Source organism: Typopeltis vanoorti, chromosome 13, assembly GCF_054136105.1.
Source record: "Typopeltis vanoorti isolate ZY-2024b chromosome 13, IOZ_Tvanoo_1.0, whole genome shotgun sequence".
Taxonomy (NCBI): Eukaryota; Metazoa; Arthropoda; class Arachnida; order Uropygi; family Thelyphonidae; genus Typopeltis; species Typopeltis vanoorti.
Window position 1 is genome coordinate 15,242,210 of NC_143561.1, and position 24,058 is coordinate 15,266,267.

Here is a 24,058-nt window from a genome sequence, read left to right on the forward strand (position 1 = left end):
CCAAGCACACACCTAAGCTTGTCATCATACTTACCAGCCCGGTAATTCCACATGTACCCTGTCTTAATTGTAAATTCCACTCCTTTAGCCACCTCCCAAGTCATGACTTTATGGTCACTCTCACCAATTGGTGGCAACATGGTCATGTTCGTTACAGCCACATTCTCAGTTGCAATTACTAGGTCAAGCACTCTCTGCCCCCTGGTATTTTCCACTATATGCAGCTGCAGATAGTTGTCCCTTAATAACCGTATAAAATCCAATTGCTTCCTCCCATGTGCCCTCTCCTCTTTCCAGTCAGTGTTACCATAATCGAAATCACCCATAATAATTACCCTCTTTCCACTCATTTCTTCTATTTGCCTATGCATACTATCCCCACCATCTATTCCACCACCTAGTCTATAGCAGCACCCAATGGTATATTTTGTTCTGCTAGATTCTATCTCACACCAAACAGCCTCAAATGTGCTCTTTTCTCTATTCTGCAGTTCAACTTCTATATTCCTTGGCTGCAACTCATCAGCTATCATCAATAACACTCCTCCCCCTTTTTATTCACCCTGTCACTCCTGAACATGCTATACCTGTCGCATTCAATCCCACTAGCTTTATCATCTTCTGTCAGCCATGTTTCACTAATACCAACAACCTGTGGCCTGGAAGTGCCAACCAAGGCCAAAAACTCTTCCTTCTTGTTCCTAATACTCCTGGCATTAGTGTACATGAATTGCAGAAGCCCATTTGTTCCATCCCTACTTTGATGCTTTATACTAACTATCCCATTCTGATTTGTTGTCCTTCGTACTCGCTCAGGCATAATATACTCATTCATACACTCAACTGCCTCCCTAAAGTCTGCATATCTACTCTCCCCCCCTTAATAAATCTAGTTTCCCTGAGTCTGTACATCCACTTCCACATCATTCATCAACACTTTTTCAAGCCTCCATACACCAACTCCATTCAAATGTAACCCATCCATCTTATATAAGTCCTTTCACCCATCGAACTCATTCCACACATCCACAAATTCCACACCACTCTCCATGCATAACCCATGCATAAAGTCATTGGCAATTATGGCCCTCCTTCTAAACACTTCACTGTCATACTGTGGTAAAATACTCACCATCCTAACTTTCTCACTCTTCTCTTTTGCTACCTCAAGTAATTCCCTCACATACTCTATCATTTCCATTTTGTTCTCTTTCAAATCATTTGTTCCTGCCACGATTATCATCTCTTTCACCCTCTGATTTTGCACTCGAATAGATTCGCTGACGTCCTTTATGTTAACACCCGGCTGGTACAACTTCGTCAAACTCTGAACTATCACACCTCTTAATAGCGAATGCCCATACAGCACTTGATCCTTCATTTTATTGACGTTTACGAACATTCTATTATTTGTCGTCACAGACTTACGCCGGTTATTAGTCGGTACGTTCAGCACACATTTTTCCATACACTCCAGTTGCCTTTTCGCTCTGTGTATCGCTCCTTCAAACGCGCAATTTCACTACTCGCATTTATCTCACCATTTTCATTATCAATCAAAGCATCCATTCGTTCTGTATTTCTATCTTCATTTACACTTTCAACGACGCTCTCACACCTATCTGGCACTACCACGCAATTCTCTATCATACCGCCATTTTCTACATTCTGACTATCATTAACGATATCACTCTCGCCACCCGATATACATGCTTGAGATCCTCCTCCTTACACTTTCTGCACATATTAACTCCACTATCACCCTCTAACCAGACACCCACCGCTCTTCGCAAAGCATACATCTCACAGACAGCACATTGCATAAATTCGTTTACATCAAAACTCTTAAACAAACATGGCGAGCTGGCCGCCATTTTTTTTCTTTATCGGTGCCATATGTACGCTATCTCATCTTTAAAATAATACTTAAAATAACAGAAAACACACAAAAATTGCACAGACACACCAAGAAACAAAAAGCAAAGAATACTACTTAAAATTCTAGTAAAATTGGCAATGTTAACACAAAATACTACTAATCTTTATAGGAGCTCTCGACAAGTGCGACACCAAGCAGGTCAATAATATGCATGCAAATATAATAATAATATGCATGTGTTTATGATAAATCATATATATGAGGGTGCCTTCTGATTGTTTTGTAAAGGAGGGGTATCAAATTAAATTCTTTGCCTAGTATTATCACCCCTTGCATCTTTATGTCAGTGCAAATAGACCTTAATTTGAACACTGAACATGCATGTCAAATAAATCAAGAGAAACTGACAATTAATCATAAAAAAATAAACTCAACGGTATTTATTGCATAAGATAATTTTTTTCATCTAGCTATAGGATAATTTTTTTTTATATAGCTATGTTTTTCTTCTAAATATATTCATTAAACATCCAATATACATTATTCTTTACCTTTTCTTTTGGGTTTATATACAAGTTGACATTTGATAATACAGGATCCAATCCATCTCTGTAAGTAGTACTATAATTCTCAAACATGATGGCTCCTTGATTTGGCCACTCTGAAGGTATTTGGTATTGTTTCTCCCAACCATCCTGCAGAAAGTAAATTTTTAAAATAAGAATATTTGTGTATTTAGAAGTCAGCATGTTGTTATTGTCAGTATTACTATATATAGATTTATTATTATATATAGATATATAATTGCAATGCAGAAACAAATGTTCACATGTAAAGATAAGGATGTTATTTTGTCTCTTTACAAGGCCTTGATAAGACCTTGCTTGGACTACTGTGCGCAGGTCTGGTCTCCTGGTTTCCGTTGTGATTCTGATATATTGGAGAAAGTAAAAAGGAGAGTGTTAAAAATGATATCAGGATTGTGGAATACTGATTATGAAGACAGATTGAGAATTTGTAGACTGCAGAAACAGGAGAAAGAGGGGTGATATGATTGAGACTTACAAACTTCTGAAAGGATCATACAGGATTTCAATTGATGGAATTTTTCAATTTATGGAGAGTGGGGAAAGGACGAGAGAGAGAGAGAGAGAGCATCCTTGGAAGCTGAAAATGAAGGCTGCCAAGAAAGGTGTGAGGGCTAGATTTTTCTCTCAGAGGGTGGTGTATGATTGGAATGGATTGCCATTGGATGTTGTGAGTGCAAGCAGCGTGAATGAATTCAAGAATAAGTATGATAGCTGGTGTGTGTAGTATGTAACCTCCCTCGATGAGTCTCTGTCTCTCTGAAGGTCTGTCTTAATAATAATAATAATACTGTATTTTTCGATAGATAACGCACACCTCCAACATTTTCATCACTCCTTTTGATGTATAGATAATGCACTAGCAGTAGAGTTAGGAAGTACAGACAGAGGATGGAGTTCTTTAAAAGCCCCTGCACTGCTAGCAGTAGTGGTAGATTTTTTTAATTCTAAATTTTACAATTTTCACATTATTGGGGAGCACTGTGACATTACTACGACTTTTTGTGTGACTGTGCGACTGGGAAGCAAAAGTAACTAAATTTCATTTGTTTCTGAGAGAAAACTTGTGTGGGGTTGATGCTCGTCACTTTGGGAATATGGATGAGATTCCCATAAGTTTTGACATGCCTAGTTCTAGGACTGTGAATCTGAAGAGAGCAAAAGAGGATTCAGTTACTACAACAGGGCATGAAAGGTCTAACTTTACTATGGTTCTCTGCGTAACTGCAGATCATTCCAAACTGCCACCGATGGTGATTTTCAAAAGAAAGACTGTTCCAAAAGGTTGTGATTCTAAAGATATTATTGTTACTGCTAATGATAAAGGTTGGATAAATTCCAAGGTTATGAAATTTTGGTTGGAGAATCTATGGCAACAGAGAAAAATGGCATTTTTCAACCCAAAATCTTTGTTAGTGTTGGATTTATGTGGCACACACAACAGCAGAAGTTAAAACAATTGCGAGTATTCCAAATTGGCTGTCATTCCAGGTAGTTTAACAAAAAATAATTCCAATTCCTCGATCTTGCAGTAAATAAACCATTCAAAGACAATTTGCAGGCTAAGTGGGAAGACTGGATGATGAATGGCATCCATGAATATAACAAAACAGGGCAGATGAAAAGAATGTCATATAAAGATATAGTTATGTGGACTGTAGAAAGTTGGGATGCTGTAAGTGAAAACTGTATTAGAAATGGCTTCATTAAAGCACAAGGGAATGCAGTGGTCTGGTGACAATGATTAGGAAGCTGAAGAAATACCGTTAAATTGCATTAAAAACGAAATTTATTCTTTCAATATTGAGTCGGATGAAGAATTTTTTGGATTTGAATAGTGTAAGGTTCAATAAATATTAGGCAATACTTCTACCTTAGTTTTGTTATTATATTTGATTTACCTCTCATACCTTTCAAATGTATACCACGCATGTTTATTTTTAACGAATTTAGACTTTTTTGTATAAATAACGTGCGCGTTATCTATTGAAAAATATGGTAATAATAATTACCCAGAATGCACTTTATGAATTAAGATTTACCTTTGATCACAGACTGCAGTTAACTCTCTATAACAAACTCATAGGCACATAAATAGTAGTCTGTCTGTGGAAGACTTGTCATAATGAGTTTCCGTTAGCATAGTATTATGCTATCAAACTTTAACCTCACTATTGTGAAGTGTGACTTCACTTATTATTATTATTATTATTATTAGCATCTGACCTGCATGGAGTCAGAGATTCATCATGGGAGGTACACACTATTGAACACAAGGCTCATCCAACCGTGCTTTAAAATTCAATGTGTCTACATTCGCAACACACTCTGCAATGCATTCCACTCACCAACCACTCTCTATATATAAAGAATCTACTCCTCACTCCTCTGCTCACACCTTCCTTCTACTGTTTCCAGTTATGGCCTCGTGTTCTACCTTCCCCCCCCTTCCCATTCTATGAAACTGCTCACTCACAATTAAGCCATCCTCTTCTATGTCCACTACACTTAAGTTCCTCATGATTCCAACCCTGATCAGGATGAAAAACTCATATAAATTGTTGGGCATCTGCTTGCTTCAATACCGACTTAATATCAAAAAGGTTCAGTCATTAGCCAATACACTGCTTCAGCTGTCAGTGGTTCAAATTTTGAATTAAATGTCTTGAGTTATTCCTAGTTCATCTAATGCTCCCCAAAGGACTTCTTTGTAAATGCTATCATATGCTTTTCTAAAGTCTCCAATGAAATATAGACCTACAGATTATATATTCCCAAGTTTTTTTCTAGTTCTAAGTGTAAAAATTGCTCAAATGTTGATTTATTTCTTCAGAATCATGACTGATATTCACCTATATGTTCTTCAGCATAAAGCAAGATTCATTCTTTTTACTAAAATAATTATAATCATTTATATGGGTACTCCATGTAGTCAATGACTCATTGTGCGAGACCTATTCTATCGATTAATTAACAAAATATCTATCATACATTTCCTTAAACTTATTCACTAATGGAGTGGTCACAACCACCTCTGTCAATTTATTCCACTCATTTACCGCTCTCCAAGGAAAGAACCTAGTCTGCACACCCTTACTAACTACATTCTTAGACAATTTCCAAGTGTAACCTCTTGTTTCCACCTACTCTCCATCTACTGAAAAATTTCTTCAATCTTCAAACATGGTTGAATGAAGATGATATCGTAATGGGAATAGAAATGGAAGTGTACAGTATTTTTTGTGAGGATAGAAAGGGCAGGAAGGGAGAGGGGGTGCTGCTGATGATAGCAGGGGAATTAAGTCCACATAAGGTAGACATGAAATGGGGAAATAGTGGCAATGGTTATGAGGGTGTAGTGTAACGTGGAGGTTGAGAGGAAGACATATTTAGTTGGATGTTGCTATAGGCCTGGAAAAGTGGAAGGTGGTGATGAAGAAATGTATAAACAACTTGGATTAGTGATTTTATGATATTATGGGCGATTTTATTTATGGTGATATAGATTGGAATGAAGAGATAGCATTTGGGAATAGGGAAAATGAATTTCTCAGGTTCTTGAGAGATAACTATCGCAGGCAGCGCATAAAGAAAGGTACACGAGGATCAAGAGTTGTAGATCTCATCATTTCATCAGAGAATGTAATTGTTAGAGGTGTTTCACATTTTCCTCCAGTTGGGGAAAGTGATCATGAAGTAATCACCTGTGTTGTGGATAGTCATATGCAGACTTTTGCAAGAAATGGATATATGTGGAATTATAAGGCTGGTGATTATGACAAGCTTAGGAGACAACTTCTAACACGGAAAAGCTATAACACAGAACGAGGAGTTGAGCGGTAAGGAAGTAAATGCTGCATGGGAACTTACAAAGAAATACATAACAGCATCAATGTACGAATGTATCCCAAAGGCCAAAAGGCTGAATAAGGTAGGTGTAAAATGGACGAATGTGGAGCTTAAGCATGAAATTTGAAATTGAAAGTATACTTTGGAGGAAGTACAAGTTGAATAATGGTAATCAGTCACATGAAGAATATAAAGAACAAGCCAGGAGAGTGACTCAGTTAATAAGGAAAACAAAAGTGCAGTATGAGCAGAAATTGACAAATCTCATGAAGAAAAACCTTAGAGAGTTTTTTAGATATGTGGCAAGTAGAAGGAAGACTGATCACGAAAGATGAAGTTAAGGGATGAAAGTAGTAGAATGGTAACTGCTGCAGTAGACATTGTTGAGGTATTCAGTGATCAATTTATAAGGGTGTTTCATCCTGATCAGGGTAGAATCATGAGGAACTAAGTGTAGAGGACACAGAAGAGGATAGCTTAATTGTGAGTGAGCAGGAGGTATTTGAGGAAATAACCTTGATGTTAATAAGGTAATAGGATTTGATGACATATCACCACGCATCTTAAGGGAGTGTTTCAGGGAACTGGGAGTAGCATTGGCATGCCTGTTTAATACGAGTTTTGCAACACGCAGCAGGTTCCAAGGGAGTGGAAGGAGAGTAAAATTGTTCCACTGCATAAAGACAGTGATAAGGCTGTAGCTTCAAATTATAGGTCGGTCTGTATAATAGCACTTGTGGTGAAGGTGCTGAAGAGATTGGTGAGAAGTAGGATACAGAAATGAGTTGATAACTGCAGTATTCTCTGTGGTTATCAGCATGGGTCTGTTAAGAGGAGATCATGTTTCACTAACTTACTTATGTACTATATCAAGGTGACAAATACCTTGGACAAGGAAGATGCATACACAGTGGTGTACTTGGATTTTGCAAAGGCTGTTGATAGACTGCCACATGACAAGCTCTTAAATAAAATTGTATGGAGATTCACTATTAAGAGGTGTGATAGTTGAGAGTATGACGAAGTCATACCAGCCGGGTGCGAACATAAAGGACGTCAGTGAATCTATTCAAGTGCAAAAACAGAGGGCGAAAGAGATGATAATCGTGGCAGGAACAAATGATTTGAAAGAAGATAAAATGGAAATGATAGAGGATGTGAGGGAATTACTTGAGGTAGCAAAAGAGAAGAGTGAGAGAGTTAGGATGGTAAGTATTTTACCACGGTATGACAAAAGTGTTTAGAAGAAGGGCCATAATTGCCAATGACTTTATGCGTGAGTTATGCATGGAGAGTGGTGTGGAATTTGTGGAGTGAGTTCGATGGGCAAAAGGATTTATATAAGATGGATGGGTTACATTTGAATGGATTTGGTGTATGGAGGCTTGAAAAAGTGTTGATGAATGTAGTGGAAGTGGATGTACAGACTTAGGGAAACTAGATTTATTAAGAGGGGGGGGGAGTGGATATGCACACTTTAGGGAGGCAGTTGAGTGTATGAATGAGTATAATATGCCCGAGCGAGTATGAAGGACAACAAATCAGAATTGGATAGTTAATATAAGGCATCAAAGCAGGGATGGGACAAATGGGCTTCTGCAATTCATGTACACTAATGCCAGGAGAATTAGGAACAAGAAGGAAAAGTTTTTGGCCATGGTTGGCACTTCCAGGCCAGAGGTTGTTGGTATTAGTGAAACATGGCTGACAGAAGATGATAAAGCTTGTGGGATTGAATGCGATGGGTATAGCGTGTTCAGGAGTGACAAGGTGAATAAAAAGGGGGGGAGAGTGTTATTGATGATAGCTGATGAGTTGCAGCGAAGGAATATAGAAGTTGAACTGCAGGATAGAGAAAAGAGCACATTTGAGGCTATTTGGTGTGAGATAGAGTCTAGCAGAACAAAATATACAATTGGGTGCTGCTATAGACTAGGTGGTGGAATAGGTGGTGAGGATAGTATGCATAGGCAAATAGAAGAAATGAGTGGAAGGAGGGTAATTATTATGGGTGATTTCAATTATGGTAACACTGACTGGAAAGAGGAGAGGGCACATGGGAGGAAGGAATTGGGTTTTATGCAGTTATTAGGGGACAACTATCTGCAACAGCATGTAGTGGAAAATACCAGGGGGGCAGAGAGTGCTTGACCTAGTAATTGCATCTGAGAATGTGGCTGTAACAAACATGACCATGTTGCCACCAATTGGTGAGAGTGATCATAAGGTCATGACTTGGGAGGTGGCTAAAGGAGTGGAATTTACAATTAAGACAGGGTACATGTGGAATTACCGGGCTGGTAAGTATGACAAGCTTAGGTGTGTGCTTGGCTCAGGGCCATGGCATGAAAAACTGCAAGGGCTGGATGTTGATAGTGCATGGGAGGTGGTTAAGAAGTGTTTGTAGGAGGCAATGGTTGACTGTATACCAAGAGTCCGAATAATAAATAAAGTAGGAGTTAAATGGATGAATAACACTATTAAGCTTGAGCTGCAAAAAAAGAAACAATTGTGAAGGGAATTTAAGGAGAAAGGTGACCAGCAGGCGCAGGAACAGTATAAAGCTCAGGCCAGGATGGTAACAAGGGTGATAAGAAAAGCAAAAGCAGATTACGAAAGAAAATTGGCCATGCAGGCTAAAGAGAATCCCAAACAGTTTTATCAATATATTGCAGGTAAAAGGAAAAATGTTCATGGCAGAATGATTTTAAAAAATGCTGAGGGCAGGGAGGTAACTGAATCAGTCGATATAGTGGAATGACTGAGTGAACACTTTGCAAGAGTATATCATCCAGGAGGTGACATTGCAGGAATGGAAGAACCAACAGCTTATACTGGAATTGTGATGAATGAAGTAGAGGTAACTAGTCTATTACAAAACCTCAATGTCAATACATCTGTGGGATAGCAGCTAAAGAATTGTCATTGCAACCATTTTGTTTAATTTGAGTGTCGGGTCTCGGCCAGTCCCAAGGGGGTGGAAAGAGGGGAAAATAGTTCCACTGCATAAAGGCAGTTCCAAGGCTGCTGTTGAAAATTACCGACCAATCAGCATAACAGGAATCATTATTCAATCAGCATAACAGGTCTTGGAGAAAATAGTCAAGAGGAAAATACAAGATTGGATATATGAAAATGGGATACTGTAACAGGGACAGCATGGTTTTGTGAGGTGTAGGTCATGCCTCAGTAACTTGCTCATGTATTATAACCCAGTGACGGCTGAACTGGATAAGGGTAATAGGTTTACAGCGATTCTACTGGACCTTGCTAAGGCATTTGACAGGATACCACATGGAATTCTAATCAGTAAATTGCAGCATATGGGGATGGATATAGGTTTGGTGAGATGGATAGGAGGGTGGTTGATGGAGAGATATCAGAGAGTGGTTTATTCAGGAGTAGAGTCCACAAGACGGCCTGTGACTAGTGGTGTGCCACAAGGATCTGTTCTTGGACCACTGCTGTTTAATTTGTTTCTTAATGATATAGGAAAGGATCTGAGAGGAACAGTTCATTTGTTTGTGGATGATGCAGAGTTGGGTAGGACAATAGTGAATGCAGATGATGTAAAAATTTTGCAAGATGATTTGGATAGATTGGAGGTCTGGGCTAAGGAGAATGGATGTCAATTTAATGTGGCAAATTGTAAAGTTGTACATTTTGGGGTGAAAAGATTGGCAGCATTTTACTACATTCGAAGGTGAGTTAGCTGATCTCATACGGAGGTAGCAGGGTTTTTTCTCCTGGAAAACTCGGGTTTTTCATCCCGCATACAGAAAATCGGCCCTTCAGAACACACGCAATTTACAGACAAAAAATACTAGTTGTGGTAGTGGTGGAGGTGGGCGGTAGATGGCGTTGATCGAGATGATTCGTAGTAGAGGTTCGGTGTAGTAGTTGAGACAGTTGTAGGTGTCCTCCTGCAATGAGTCTTCGGACTCCTTGGAGGTATCAGGAATAATAATAATAATAATAATTGGTGGAACTGTACTCCAGGAAATTGATGAGGCACGAGATTTAGGAGTGGATAAGGAGTTGAAGTTTAGGGGGCACATTGCAAAAGTGGCCAAATCAGCTCATCAAATCACTTGGTTGCTGAAGAATACCTTTGGTAAGCAGGTTATTGTTCCTCTGTATCGAGCCTTGATAAGACCCCATCTCGAGTACTGTGCCCAGATTTGGTCACCTAGGTTTCTTCTTGATGAGGAGGAGGTTGAGAGGATCCAGAGGCGAGTGACCAAGATGATAGCAGGTCTGTGGAATGAACCTTATGAGAACAGGTTGAGGATTTATGGGTTGCAAAAATTGGTTAATAGGCGGAGGAGGGGAGATATGATTGAGGCATTCAAATTACTGATGGGTTTCTATAAAATTAATTCAGAAGATATTTTTGAGATCAGGGCTGGTTGTGGGAGGACTAAGGGACATCCATGGAAACTGGGCAAAAGTATGGCTAGTAAGGGTGTTAGAGCTGGGTTCTTTACTCTTAGAGTGGTGAATGAGTGGAATAGGCTGCCAGAGTCTGTGGTGGATGCTGTGACAGTGAATGAGTTTAAGGCTAGGTATGATAGATACTGTATGAATGTGGAATAGTTGTGATGAACATGATTTGGGGCCTCCCTCGATGAGTCTAAGGACTCCCTGGAGTTGCCCATAATAATATTAATAATAAAAAACTGAAACAAATGGGATTGGATAACAGACTTCTGTGTTGTATCGGTGACTGGCTGTCGGATAGGTACCTATCAGAAAGTTGTATATGGGGGTGCAGTGTCTCGAAAGAGAAAGGTCACCAGTGGTGTGCCGCAGGGGTCAGTTTTGGGACCACTGTTGTTCAATTTGTATGTTAATGATATTGGGTTGGGTTTAACTAGTGATATCCAGCTGTTTACGGATGATGCAAAACTGGGGAGAGCAATGCACAGTCAGGCTGATGTTAATGCCTTACAGGAGGACTTGAATAGATTGCATGAATGGGCAGGTAAGTGGAACTATGAGTTCAATGTTGCTAAGTGTAAGGTTTTGAGATTTGGTAAGCAACGATGGAATGCAAAGTATACACACTTGGTGGGGAAACTTTAACAGAAGTAAAGGAGATGAGAGATCTAGGAGTGATGGTGGACAAGGACCTGAAATTCAGGGCCACATTGCACAAGTTGTGAACACATCACATTAAATAATGGCAATGATGCAGAGAACCCTGACATGCAGAAATAGAGAGGTTATGATTCCATTGTATAAGACTTTGATCAGGCCTCATATGGATTATTGTGCGCAAATTTGGTCATTGGGTTTTCATGGTGACGAGGATATGCTGGAAAGGGTACAGAGAAGATTCACAAAGGTAGTCAGTGGTCTTTGGAATGTGGAGTACAAGGAGAGATTGGGAGAATGTAAGTTGCAGAGCCTTGTGAATAGGAGGAAGAGGGAGGGATATGATTGAGACATATAAGCTGGTCTGAGGTTGTTTTCAGGTGGACATGGAAAAGATTTTTCATAGAATTGGAGAGGGGAGCAGAACAAGAGGCCATTGCTGGAAACTGTATAAGGAGGGTGTGAGCAATGGAGTGAGAAGCAGGTTCTTAGCATGGAGGGTGGTTAGCATGTGGAATGCATTGCCGGAGTGTGTTGTGGATGTGGACACACTGAATCAGTTTAAGACGTGGTTGGATGAGCATTGTATGCAATAGTGAGTACTTCCCACAATGAGTCTCTGACTTCATGGAAGTCAAATGTTAATAATAGTAATAAAATCCCTTTAGTAACCTAAAAGTTTCTATCATATCCCCTCTCCTCTACCTGCTAGCTAAACAGGTGGAGGAGAAAAGATATGATAGAAGCCAGACACCCTCAATTTTTCTTCATAGGGAATATTCCACAGACCTGTCAAAGCTTGGTCACTCATCTCTGAATCCTCTCCACCACCACCTCTCAATTCACAAGAAATGCAGGTGACCAAATGTGTGTGCACAGTAGTCAACATGTGGCCAAATCATGGCCTTATAAAGAGGGATGATCATCTCTCTATCTTTATTTGTCAATGTGTTATTCAGCATCCAAGTAATTTCCTGAGCTATTTTGCCAGCTCTTGCAATATGTCCTCTGAATTTCTGATCTCTACCCACAATCACCCCCACCCACTCAGATCCCTAGCTTCATCAATTTCCTGTAAACTAGTACCATCAGTATGATACAAAGTATGTAATCTTTTCATCCCAAACAGCAATACTTACATTTTACAACATTAAATTGACAACCATTTTCCTTTGCCTACACTGCCAGTTTATTTAAGATGTGGGAAGTTTTTTTAAGTTTATTTAAATCATCCTGTAAGATATCTGCATCATCTTTATCAACTATTTTCCTCCCTAGTTTTGCATCATCAGCAAAGAACTGAATATCCCTCTTCAAATCTTCTGCTATATCATTAGTATACAAATTAAAGAGTAGTGGTCCTAGTACTGACCCCTGGAGCACTCCAATAGCCACTTTCTTTTGCCTTGATTCCACTTCACCCAAATCTCCATGCCACCAGCCTCATATCCATTCCCATTTGCTCTAACTTATGTAATAGTTTGAGGCGGGACCTACCTTTTAAAAAATCATGCTTCTGAGTATAATATTCCTATCCACCCATTCATGAATGGGTGGATAGGAATATTAGTGGATAGTGGTGGTTAAAGTATAACCACCACTCCAGAGATACTAATTGGTCTGTAACTTGCTACTTCTGTCTTGGAGCCACCTTTATGTAATGAAACTATCTTACCTTCTGTCCACTCCCTTGGAACCCTGCCATGAGACTTAGATTAAATAACTTCGCCAGAGGCACCACTTGCATTCTCATAGCACGAGCTCACATACCATTCAGGTCGACTGCTGTATTCACACTGATAATTTTCAACATACTGAGTACCTCCTGTTCATCTACCTCAATGCTCTCACCAGTCTGTCATCTCAGTAACTGCAAAGTCACCATATGGATGATATGACCTTGCAAAGTGATCACTTAGTAAGTGACTATTTCTTCTGCTTCTGTTTTTCCTACCACCAGAACTGAGTAAAGTTATCTTTCATAAGCATTCTTTCTTTTACTTACTACGTAACGAAAAACTCTTTTGGATTTATATTGGTCTAGTTAGCTAATTTTCTCTTGAAATCAGATTTAGTCTTCCTTACCACACTAATTACCCTTCTTGTTTGTGCTTTATACTGCTCATGGGCATGCTGATCACCTTGTTGATATTCCTTCCACAATACTTTATTTTTTTGCAGCTCCAGCATCATATTGCTAGTCATCCAATTAATCCCTACTCGGCTTATCCTACTGACCCTGGGTATACACTCAGATACTGACATGCCGAAACAATTCTTGACTACTTCCCATGCACTAGTAACATTCATTCCATTTAGTTTCTTATGCCATGGCACTGCTCCAAGTTGCCTCCTAAGTTTGTCATAATCATCAGCTTTGTAGTTCAACATAAACCCTTTCTTGACTGAAATTTCCACATGTTGAGCAACCCTCCAGTACAAGACCGCATGGTCACCTTTCCATGATCAGAGATACAGTTGCTACTGCAATTATAGATAAATCTAGATAGATAAAGATAAATAATATTAGATAGAATTTCGAAGCCTGCTGACAGTAGCGATGTCCCCCTATAATTTTCAGATACATTTTTGATTCTCTTTTTATATACTAGAGTCATTAGTGATTCTTTCCATTCTGCCAGTATCTCTTCTTTTTCCCATATTAAATTTACCAGCTTATGTAATAGGAGTGATTATTCACTTCCCTCATATCTGGTGAATGAATTAGACTACTATTCCATCAGTACCTGGTGCTTTGTTGTCATAGAGCTGCTTTATACTTTCTTCTATTTCAGCTGGTGAAGGTTCAAATATTTCTAGGTGACATGTGTGATAAGTATTCTGTTTAAAAGACTCAGTATGTTCATCACAGTTTAACAGTTTGTTAAAGTACTCTCCTGTTTGCTATTTCATCTCTAGTGGCTAGTGTTTGTCCATTGCTATTGTTTATTATTATAGGTTCTCATATGTTGTTTTCATATGTGGACCTGCTTTTTTTTGTTTTCAATTTCATGGAAATATTTTCTAATGTTATTACTGTATTTCTAGAGTTCTTCAATCTGTTCATGTAAACATTTTTTTTCTCTGTTGTCTGATTATTTTATTGGGTTCCTTGCTGCTCTTTGTATATATCTGAGCAGCATGAATATCAGTTGGAATATTAAGCTAAATGCTTCTATCTTTTTCTTTACTGCCATTTCACATTCTTCATTAAACCATTTTTTACACTGTATTTTACTTTAAATTCCAAATGAATTTCCTACTGCTACTTTGATACTATGCTTGATATGATTCCAGATCTAATCTTTAAAGGTACCTGCATCATGACTATAAACAATAAATTATACGATGACCACAGTAATTAACTTTAATGAAACATTCTTTGACATATTTCTTCTTTGACACTCTTTCTTTCAACATTCTTTGACATCCTTCTTACATGCACAGCCTGTGGTAATTTATCAACCAGTGTTTATTGAAAACCTACCTTTGCTGACAGATACATTCATCAAAAGTCTGCTCATCACACCTCTCAAAAAAAAAAATGGTGTTATCAAGTCTTTAATTAATAGAGCACATAATGTGTGCTTCTCTCCCTCAAGCTTACAACAAGAACTTCTCACTAGCAAAACATTAATGAAATTTAATGGTTACAACCCTAATCAAATCCAGCAGATAACTGATTCCTATGTTCCAACACCTCAGTATTCTTCAACAGACCACAGGGTTCCAATCCCTTATATTTCTGGCATCTCTGAACCGATTGGTAGAATTTTGAAGAGGTATCATCTCATTCCCACATATTTTCTTATGAACAAAATTTCTCATTGGTTGCCATCTACAAAAGACAACCTGTCACCGCTATCATTAGCTGGCATTTACTAGATACCTTGTGAACGTGTTCTGTGGAAAAAAGAATTAATGAACATCAGTATTATATTGGATACATAAAACCTCAAAAGTCTGGTCTGGCACAACATAGTATGGGCACTAAACGCAGTATCCAGTGGAATGAAGCTCGTCTTCTCCATAGAAGCAGGTTTAAATATGAATGCCTTTTCAAAGAAAGTTGAGAAGCCCTTTTACATTGGCCAAATCTGAATCAAAGTGATTGTCTCTCACTCTCCCAAAAGTTTGGGAGATTCTTATTTTATGTAACCATCAAAACAGTTTTTAATAATATTATTTATTAATATTAATTTCTAGCACATGGCAACAGTTTTTAATTGGTAAATCACCGACTGTTGTATGTACCTTGTATTCCCATTTCTTTGATTTGCTTGTTTCTTCGTATTGATGATGTACTGTTATTTTCAGTACGAAATATCAGTACTTTCTTTTCATTAAAGTTAATTACTGTGGTTATCGTGTAATTTATTGTTTAATGATTCCAGATGGTTTTTTTTCAGCTGCATATTTTTTAAATTTCTGTTTTAATACAAACTTATATTTTCATCTCTCTTCTGTTTTATGTAGTTTATTAATACTATATCTCAATGATGCAGAATAGCACCAAATAGAAAATAGTCACTATCACACTCAGCTCCTCTGAAGCTTTGAATATTCTGAATGCAATTCCTATGTCTTTTATTTATTATGATATGGTTTTTTTGATTGAATATATGTCCATCAGGATATTTCCACTTGTGCTACTTATTATTAAATTTAATAATAATAATAATCCCATTACACCAAAGTGTATAACTTTTACACTCTAACATTCAACTGATAACCATTTTCATATGCCCACAGTTGCAGCCTATTGAAATCATTCTGCAAGTACCACATGTCAGCTGCAATCCTGATCATTCTGCCATTTTTGCATCATTAGTAAACAGCTGTATGTCACATGTGCTTCCCAATGTTGCTGATCCCTGTAGTACACCATTAATTACCTTATAAAGACTCACATCTGCCTCATATACCAGATCTATCAGTCAGCCATCCTCTTATCCATGCTAATATTTTATAATCCAATCCTGTATTTTCCAATTTATGCAACAGACTTGCATACTACATTCTGTCAAAAGTCTTTGCAAAGTATAAAAGTATCATGGTGTATCCATTCCTCCTTGTCTAACTCAATATGAGCATTATTATAAAATGTGAGGAAATTGGTAAACCCATACTGTTCATTGCAAAGTATAGATTCTGTTCAGGCTATCTGTCTGTCTGTCAAGCACTTATCAATATTTCCAAAATCTTCTTCACTAGTCCTAAGGCACTAATAGGTCAATAATTAGAAACATTACTCTTTGCACCAACACTCGTGTAATGGGATTATCATACATTCTTTCCACTCCTGTGGAATCTTCCCTGTTCTGAGACTCAACTTACATAGCCTGATCAAAGGAACAGCCAGTTCAGTTGAACTGGCTGTTCACTTTTTTGTATTTATGCTCATATACCAACAACAAGTGGCAAAACAGAAGACTGACTCAATAAACTGTGTTGTTGCCAGTGTCAAGCAAATATTCATATTTTTTTGTATGTCTAATATATGTTTTTCTATTTTTTTTTTAATTTTTAAAAGTTAAATAAAATGCTTAATAATGATAATTTGATACGCATTTTTCACAGTCCAGGGAGGGAGTGAGGGAGTGTGTGTGTGTGTGTGTGTGTTCTTTGTGTCCATGCATATGTAAAGAATAAATCATTACATGTACATGGACACATGTAAAGTTGAAACATTTAAGAGTTATCATTCTGATGATTAGATTTTGCTTTCTATTAGAGAATCAAATTGCATGCATTATGTACAGTATACAAAAGGAGTTATAAACATATAATATTATTTCTTACCTCCTCTTCAATGCAGGAATACTCCTTGACCCTTTCCAGTGCCACAATACTAGTTTCAAGTTGGGAGGTAACTCTCACTAGCCATTCTAAACCTTCAATTAGCTACATAAGAATTGTTTGAAAATCAAAATGGATTTAACACGCACGCACGCACGCACGCACGCACACACGCACACACACACACACACATATATATATATATATATCATTGAATATACAGGTTAACAGCATCATCATCATCAACTTCCTGATATGTATCCTCAGGGGTGTACAGAATACTATAACAGTAATACATAATAATTTTATTATTATTACTATTACACCCAGTCTTCCATGGAGTGAAAGACTCCTTTTTTTTTTTTTGCATAAGTCTGATGCACAGCTTATAATATCATGACTTAAATACAATCAAATTCAAATACAGGTAAGCCTCGTATAACGTGGATGTTAGGTTCCATAGAAATGCCTTGTTATATAAATCGCGTTATGTAAGACTTAGATCACATAGAAAAAGTAGGGTTATGTTCCGAAATTTTTTTTTTTAAATTATATAAACAACAATGACATATCAAACAAAAACAATATTTTTATTTAATTCAGGTAATTCAAGTAAGTTAAGAAAACATAAACTATGAGCCAAATACGTAGTATAAAATTATACAAATTACAAATTGTAAATAAATTTCATTGCACATAATGCATAAATGTTTTAGACACAATAAAATAAAGTGCATATTTTAATCATCATCGTCTTCAGAAATAACATTTCGTAGATGTTCTTTAAGTGGCCGGAGGTCGTCGCCACTCGAAATCTCTTGGACATCATTTGTATAATTTTCATTGCATACTTCGGCTGGTTTAGTTATCAAGACATCAGTAATAAGACTTTGCTTTCCACTATGGTGCAATTTTTTTATTAAGTTCATAATATGGCACTAAACAAATAGCCAATTGTCTTGTGAATTTTCCCAAGAGCTCCATTGAGGAATCCAAGTCCAATCCTTCTGCTAATTTCTTTAAACTGAATTCTTTAACGGATTCATCACAATCAGAATCTTCGGCAGAACTTTTCCTGCCATCTGGTTCAACGCCATCTATTAATTGTACCAGTTCCTCCTCATTTAAATCTGTTTCTGCATCAATTAATTCACTAATTTTGTTTTCAACCATATCGCAAAAGCCCTCTCCACCAAAAATGTGTGTGACGTTTATTATACTATGTAGCTCGGCATCCACTGGAGGTACGAAATTTTGTTCCAGAATGGCTGCAGGCCATATTTTTTTCCAGCAAGCATTCAGTGTAGAGGGTTGTAATTCCTTAATGGACTTAGAAATAATTTTCACACAATTCAATATTGAAATCTCTTTCCACACTTGAGGCAGTGTCATGTTTGGATTAGATTCCATTTTTTCCAAAATAAATTGGAATGTTCACCGAATATAATATGACTTAAATGTTGATATTATTCCTTGGTCGAGTGGTTGAATAAGTGAAGTAGTATTAGGTGGCAAAAAAGTTATTTTAATATCCTGATGGCTTACATTTGTTAGGTGGCTTGGTGCAGTATCTAAAATTAGTAGAATTTTGAAGTCCATATTCTTTTTCTTTGTGTAATTTTTTACATCAGGTACAAAACACTTGAAAAACCAATTTTCAAACATGCTAGTTGTAACCCATGCCTTTTTGTTGGCCCGCTAATAAACAGGTATGGTGGACTTGTTGAGCCCTTTCATCGCACGAGGATTTGCGGATCGGTTAATAAACATTGGTTTTGTCATTATTATTATTATTATTATTATTAAACAAGACCTCATGGAGTCAAAGTCTCATCTGGGAGGTCCTTTTATCACACACACACACACACATCTCATCATACCGTGTCTTAAACACACTCAAACTCCTTGCAGACACCACACGCTCAGGCAAGGCATTCCAATCATTCACAACTCTGCACGAAAAAACCTGCCTCTCACTCCCTTACTCACACCCCTCTTTATACAGTTTCCAGGGATGACCTCTGGTTCTCCCCTGATCTCCCACCATTCTCTGTAGAACTTCTCCACTATTGATATTATAACAACCCCTTACCAACTTGTAGGTCTCTATCCTATCTCCCCTCTTCCTCCTGTCCACCAGACTCTGCAAATTACATCTTCTCAATCTTTCCTCATACTCAACATTCCAGAGGTCAGAAACTACCTTAGTCGTTCGCCTTTGGACCCTTGACCCTTTCCAACATCTCTTCATCCTTCTGAAAACCCGGTGACCAAATCTGGGCACAATAGTCCATGTGTGGCCTAATCAAAGTCTTATACAATGGAACAAGAATCTCCCTACTTCTACACATCAGTGCCCTCCGCATCATTCCCAGAAGTCTTTGTGTTGTCTTCACAATTTTGGCGATATGTCCCCCTAAATTTTAGATCCTTATCCACTATTACCCCAGATCTCTTATTTCCTCTACTTCCAACAATATATTCTCACCAAGCATAATTTCTGCATCCCATCTTTGTTTTTCAAATTTTAAAACCTTACATTTTTCAACATTGAACTCACATCCCCATTTGCTTGCCCAATCACTCAATTTATTCAAGTCTTCTTGCAAGGCCACAACATCTTCACTACACTTTATGGTTCGTCCCAACATTGCATCATCTGCAAACAACTGAATATCTCCATCCAAATCTTCGCCAATATCATTAATATACAAGTTAAATAGTAATGGCTCTAAAACTGATCCCTGAGGCACTCCACTAGTGACTTTCCTTTTCTTGGATATTGCACCACCATACACAACTTGTTAATACCTATCAAATAGCCAGTCTCCAATCCAATGCACTAATCTAATATCCAACCCCTCTGCCCTAGTTTGACTGTCAACTTATCATGAGGTACTCTATCAAAAGCTTTTGCGAAATCCAAGTATATTATTATTATTATTATTTCGGGCGACTCCAGGAGTTCTTAGACTCATCGAGGGAGGCCCTAAACATCATATCCAAACAATTATGCGATTACATTCTCACAGTATCTATCATACCTTGCCTTGAACTCGCTCACTGTCATAGCACCCACAACAGACTCTGGCAGCTTATTCCATTCATTTACCACTCTAAAAGTAAAGAACCCAGCTCTAACACCCCTGCTAACCACACTCTTGCCCAGCTTCCATAGGTGTCCCCTAGTTCTCCTACCACCAGTCCTGATTTCAAAAATATCCTCTGAATTAATCCTATAGAAACCCTTTAGCAATTTGAATGTCTCAATCATATCTCCCCTTTTCCACCTATCAACTAGTTTCTGCAACCCACAAATCTTCAACCTGTTCTCATATGTTTCATTCCATAGACCTGTTATCATCTTAGTCACTCGCCTCTGGATCCTCTCCACCTCCTCCCCATCAAGAAGGAACCGAGGTGACCAAATCTGGGCACAGTAGTCGAGATGAGGTCTTATCAAGGCTCGGTACAGAGGTACAATAACTTGCTTGTCTCTGCTCGTCAAGGTATTTTTCAACAACCAAGTGAGTTCATGAGCTGATTTAGCTACTTTTGCAATGTGCCCCCTAAACTTCATCTCCCTATCCACCAACACTCCCAAGTCCCTGGCCTCATCAATCTCTTGGAGTACAGTTCCACCAATGTGGTATACTGCTGCTAATCTTTTCACCCCAAAATGCATAACCTTACATTTTGTCACATTAAATTGACATCCATTCTCCTTAGCCCAGAACTCCAATCTATCTAAATCATCCTGCAAGATTTTGACATCTTCTGCATTCACTATTGCCCTACCGAACTTTGCATCATCAGCGAACAAATGAATTGTTCCACTTAGATCCTTCCCTATATCGTTAATGAACAGATTAAACAGCAGTGGTCCAAGAACAGAACCCTGCGGCACACCACTAGTCACAGGCTATCTTTTGGACTCTACCCCTGAATAAACTACTCTTTGATATCTCTCCATCAACCAACCACCTATCCATCTCACCAACCCTATATCCATTTCCATATGTTGTAGTTTACGGATTAGTATTCCATGTGGTATCCTGTCAAATGCCTTTGCCAGGTCCAGCAGTATCACTGTAAAAACCCATTTCCCTTATCCAGTTCAGCCGTCACCTTGTTATAAAACTTGAGCAAGTTACTGAAGCATGATCTACCCTTCACAAAGCCATGCTGTCCCCTGTACAGTATCTCATTTTCATCAATCCATTCCTGTATTTTTCCCTTGACTACTTTCTCCAAGACCTTGACAACGACTCCTGATATGCTGATCGGTCGGTAATTTGCAACAGTAGTCTTGGATCCTCCTTTATGCAGTGAAACTATTTTCCCCTCTTTCCACACTTTCGGGACTAAACCAGACCTGAGACTCAGATTAAACAACATGGTCAAGGGCACTGATAATTCCTTAGCCGCTTCACGCTAGACCCATGCCGGTATACCATCCAATCCCACAGATGTGTTCACATTAAGGGTTCTGTAATAGACCAGTCACCTCCACTTCATTCATCACTATTCCCGTATAAACTAATGGTTTCTTCATTTTTTCAATGTCATCACCTGGATGATATGCTTTTGCAAAGTGCACGCTCAGTAACTCCACTATATCGACTGATTCAGTGACCTCCTTACGATCGTCATTCCTTAAAATCATTTTGCCGTGTACAGTTTTTTTTTTGCTTGCAGCATATTGAAAGAACTGTTTGGGATTCTCTTTTGCTTGCATAGCTAGTTTCCTTTCATAATCCGCTTTTGCTTTTTTTACCACACTCGTTACCTTTCTGGCCTGCACTTTATACCGTTCGTGTGCCTGCAGGTCACCCCCTTTCTTTAAATTCCCCCCCACAGTTGTTTGTTTTTTTGCAGCTCAAGCTTAATGGTGCTATTCATCCATTTAACCCCTACTTGTTTTACTATTCGGACCCTAGGTATACAATCAGCCATAACCTCCTGTAAATGCTCCTTGACCACTTCCCATGCTCCATCGACGTCCAGCCCTTGCAGTTGTACATGCCATGGCACTGATCCAAGCAATCTCATAAGCTTGTCATACTTGCCAGTACGGTAATTCCACATATACCCTGTCTTAATCGAAAATTCCACACCTTTAGCCACCTGGGAGGTGGCTAAAGGTGTGATCACTCTCACCAATAGGTGGCAACATGGTCATATTCATTACAGTCAAATTCTCAGATGCTATTACCAGGTCAAGCACTCTCACACCCCTAGTATTTTCAATTACATGCTGTCTCAGATAGTTATCCCTTAATAATTGAATAAAATCCTTTTCCTTCCTCACATGTGTCCTCTCCTCCTTCCAATCAATGTTACCATAGTTGAAATCCCCCATAATAATTACCCTCCTTCCACTCATTTCATCAATTTGTTTATGCATACTATCTCCACCATCTATTCCATCACCTGGTCTATAGCAGCACCCAACTGTATATTTTATTCTGCCAGTCTCAATCTCACACCAAATAGCCTCAAATGAGCTCCTTTCACTATCCTGCGATACAACTTCAATTCTCCTTGGCTGCAGTTCATCAGCTATCATCAATAATACCCCTCCCCCCATTTTATTCTCTCTGTCCCTCCTAAACACACTATAACCTACACATTCTATCTCACTAAGTATATCATCTTCCGTCAGCCATGTTTCACTAATGCCAATAGCCTGTGGCCAGGAAGAGCCAATCAAGGCCAAAAATTCTTCCTTCTTGTTCCTAATACTCCTGGCATTAGTATACATGAAATGCAGTGATCCCTTAGTCCCACCCCTATATTGATGCGTTATTCTAAATGACCCATTCCCATTTTTTTGTCCTTAGTGCTGGTTCGGGTACATTATATACATTCTTACACTCATCTGTCTCACTGATGTCTGCATATCCATTCCCCCCCCCTCCTTGGTAGTTCTGGTTTCCCTGGTTTTGCACATCCATTTTCACTTCATTCAGCAACACTCTTTCCAGTCTCCGCACACCAAGTCCATTCAAATGCAGGCCATCCATCCTGTATAAGTCCTTTTCGCCCTTCAAACTCATTCCATACGTCCACGAATTCCACACCATACCGTCTGCATAACCTGCGCATAATGTCATTTGCGATTATGGCCCTCCTTCTAAACTCTTCTCTGTCATACCGCGGCAACAGACTAACCATTCTAACTCTGTCACTCTTTTCTTTTGCTACCTTTAACAATACTTTCAAGTCCTCTCTCATAAAAAATTTATCACTTTTCAATTCATTCATACCTGCCACAATTATTAATTCTTTCACCCTCTGTTTTTGCACTCTAATACTCTCACTTACATCCTTAAATTTCGCACCCGGTAAGTACGATTTAGTTACACTGCCATCTATCACCCCTCTTAATAACGAGTCACCATACAACACTAAAAATAGAATGAAGATGGGATTCGAACCCACGCGTGGAAACCCCAATGGATTAGCACGCCATCGCCTTAATCACTCGGCCACCTCGTCAACACCTTTTTTATTTACAGGTGATAACAACACCATTTACAGGTGATATCCTTTTATACGCTTATAAATTATTCCACTTTTTTTAATTATTACAATACGTACAAGCTGAATTTTGTTTTACACAAGAGAGCAGCTATAAAGACATGCATATGATTAGTTGAGTATTAACAAAAGGTTGCGCAACCAAAAGGCAACCACAAATGTTGAATTGAAATGCTAATTCTCTTCAATCGAATTCCATAATATCTGAAACTGTCATAACAACATTCACTATTAGTTTTAACACATTCACAACAGGGTGTCATTTATCGTTCCGACGGAACTTCTCATTACTAACTGGCTCAAC

General features: G+C 38.4%; 1 protein-coding gene across 4 annotated transcripts in view; it reads right to left on the bottom strand.

Moving 5' to 3' along the window:
* Window positions 1–24,058, bottom strand: part of LOC150099946 (ATP-binding cassette sub-family C member 1-like) — a 684,487-nt gene that overhangs the window by 88,744 nt on the left and 571,685 nt on the right. For all 4 annotated transcript variants that reach the window (XM_090403130.1, XM_090403131.1, XM_090403128.1 and 1 more), the window contains 2 exons: window positions 17,215–17,316; window positions 2,431–2,574 (listed from right to left, as the gene is read on the bottom strand). In XM_090403130.1, the coding sequence (XP_090259256.1) occupies window positions 2,431–2,574; window positions 17,215–17,316 (246 nt within the window). The remainder of the gene's footprint in view (window positions 1–2,430; window positions 2,575–17,214; window positions 17,317–24,058) is intronic.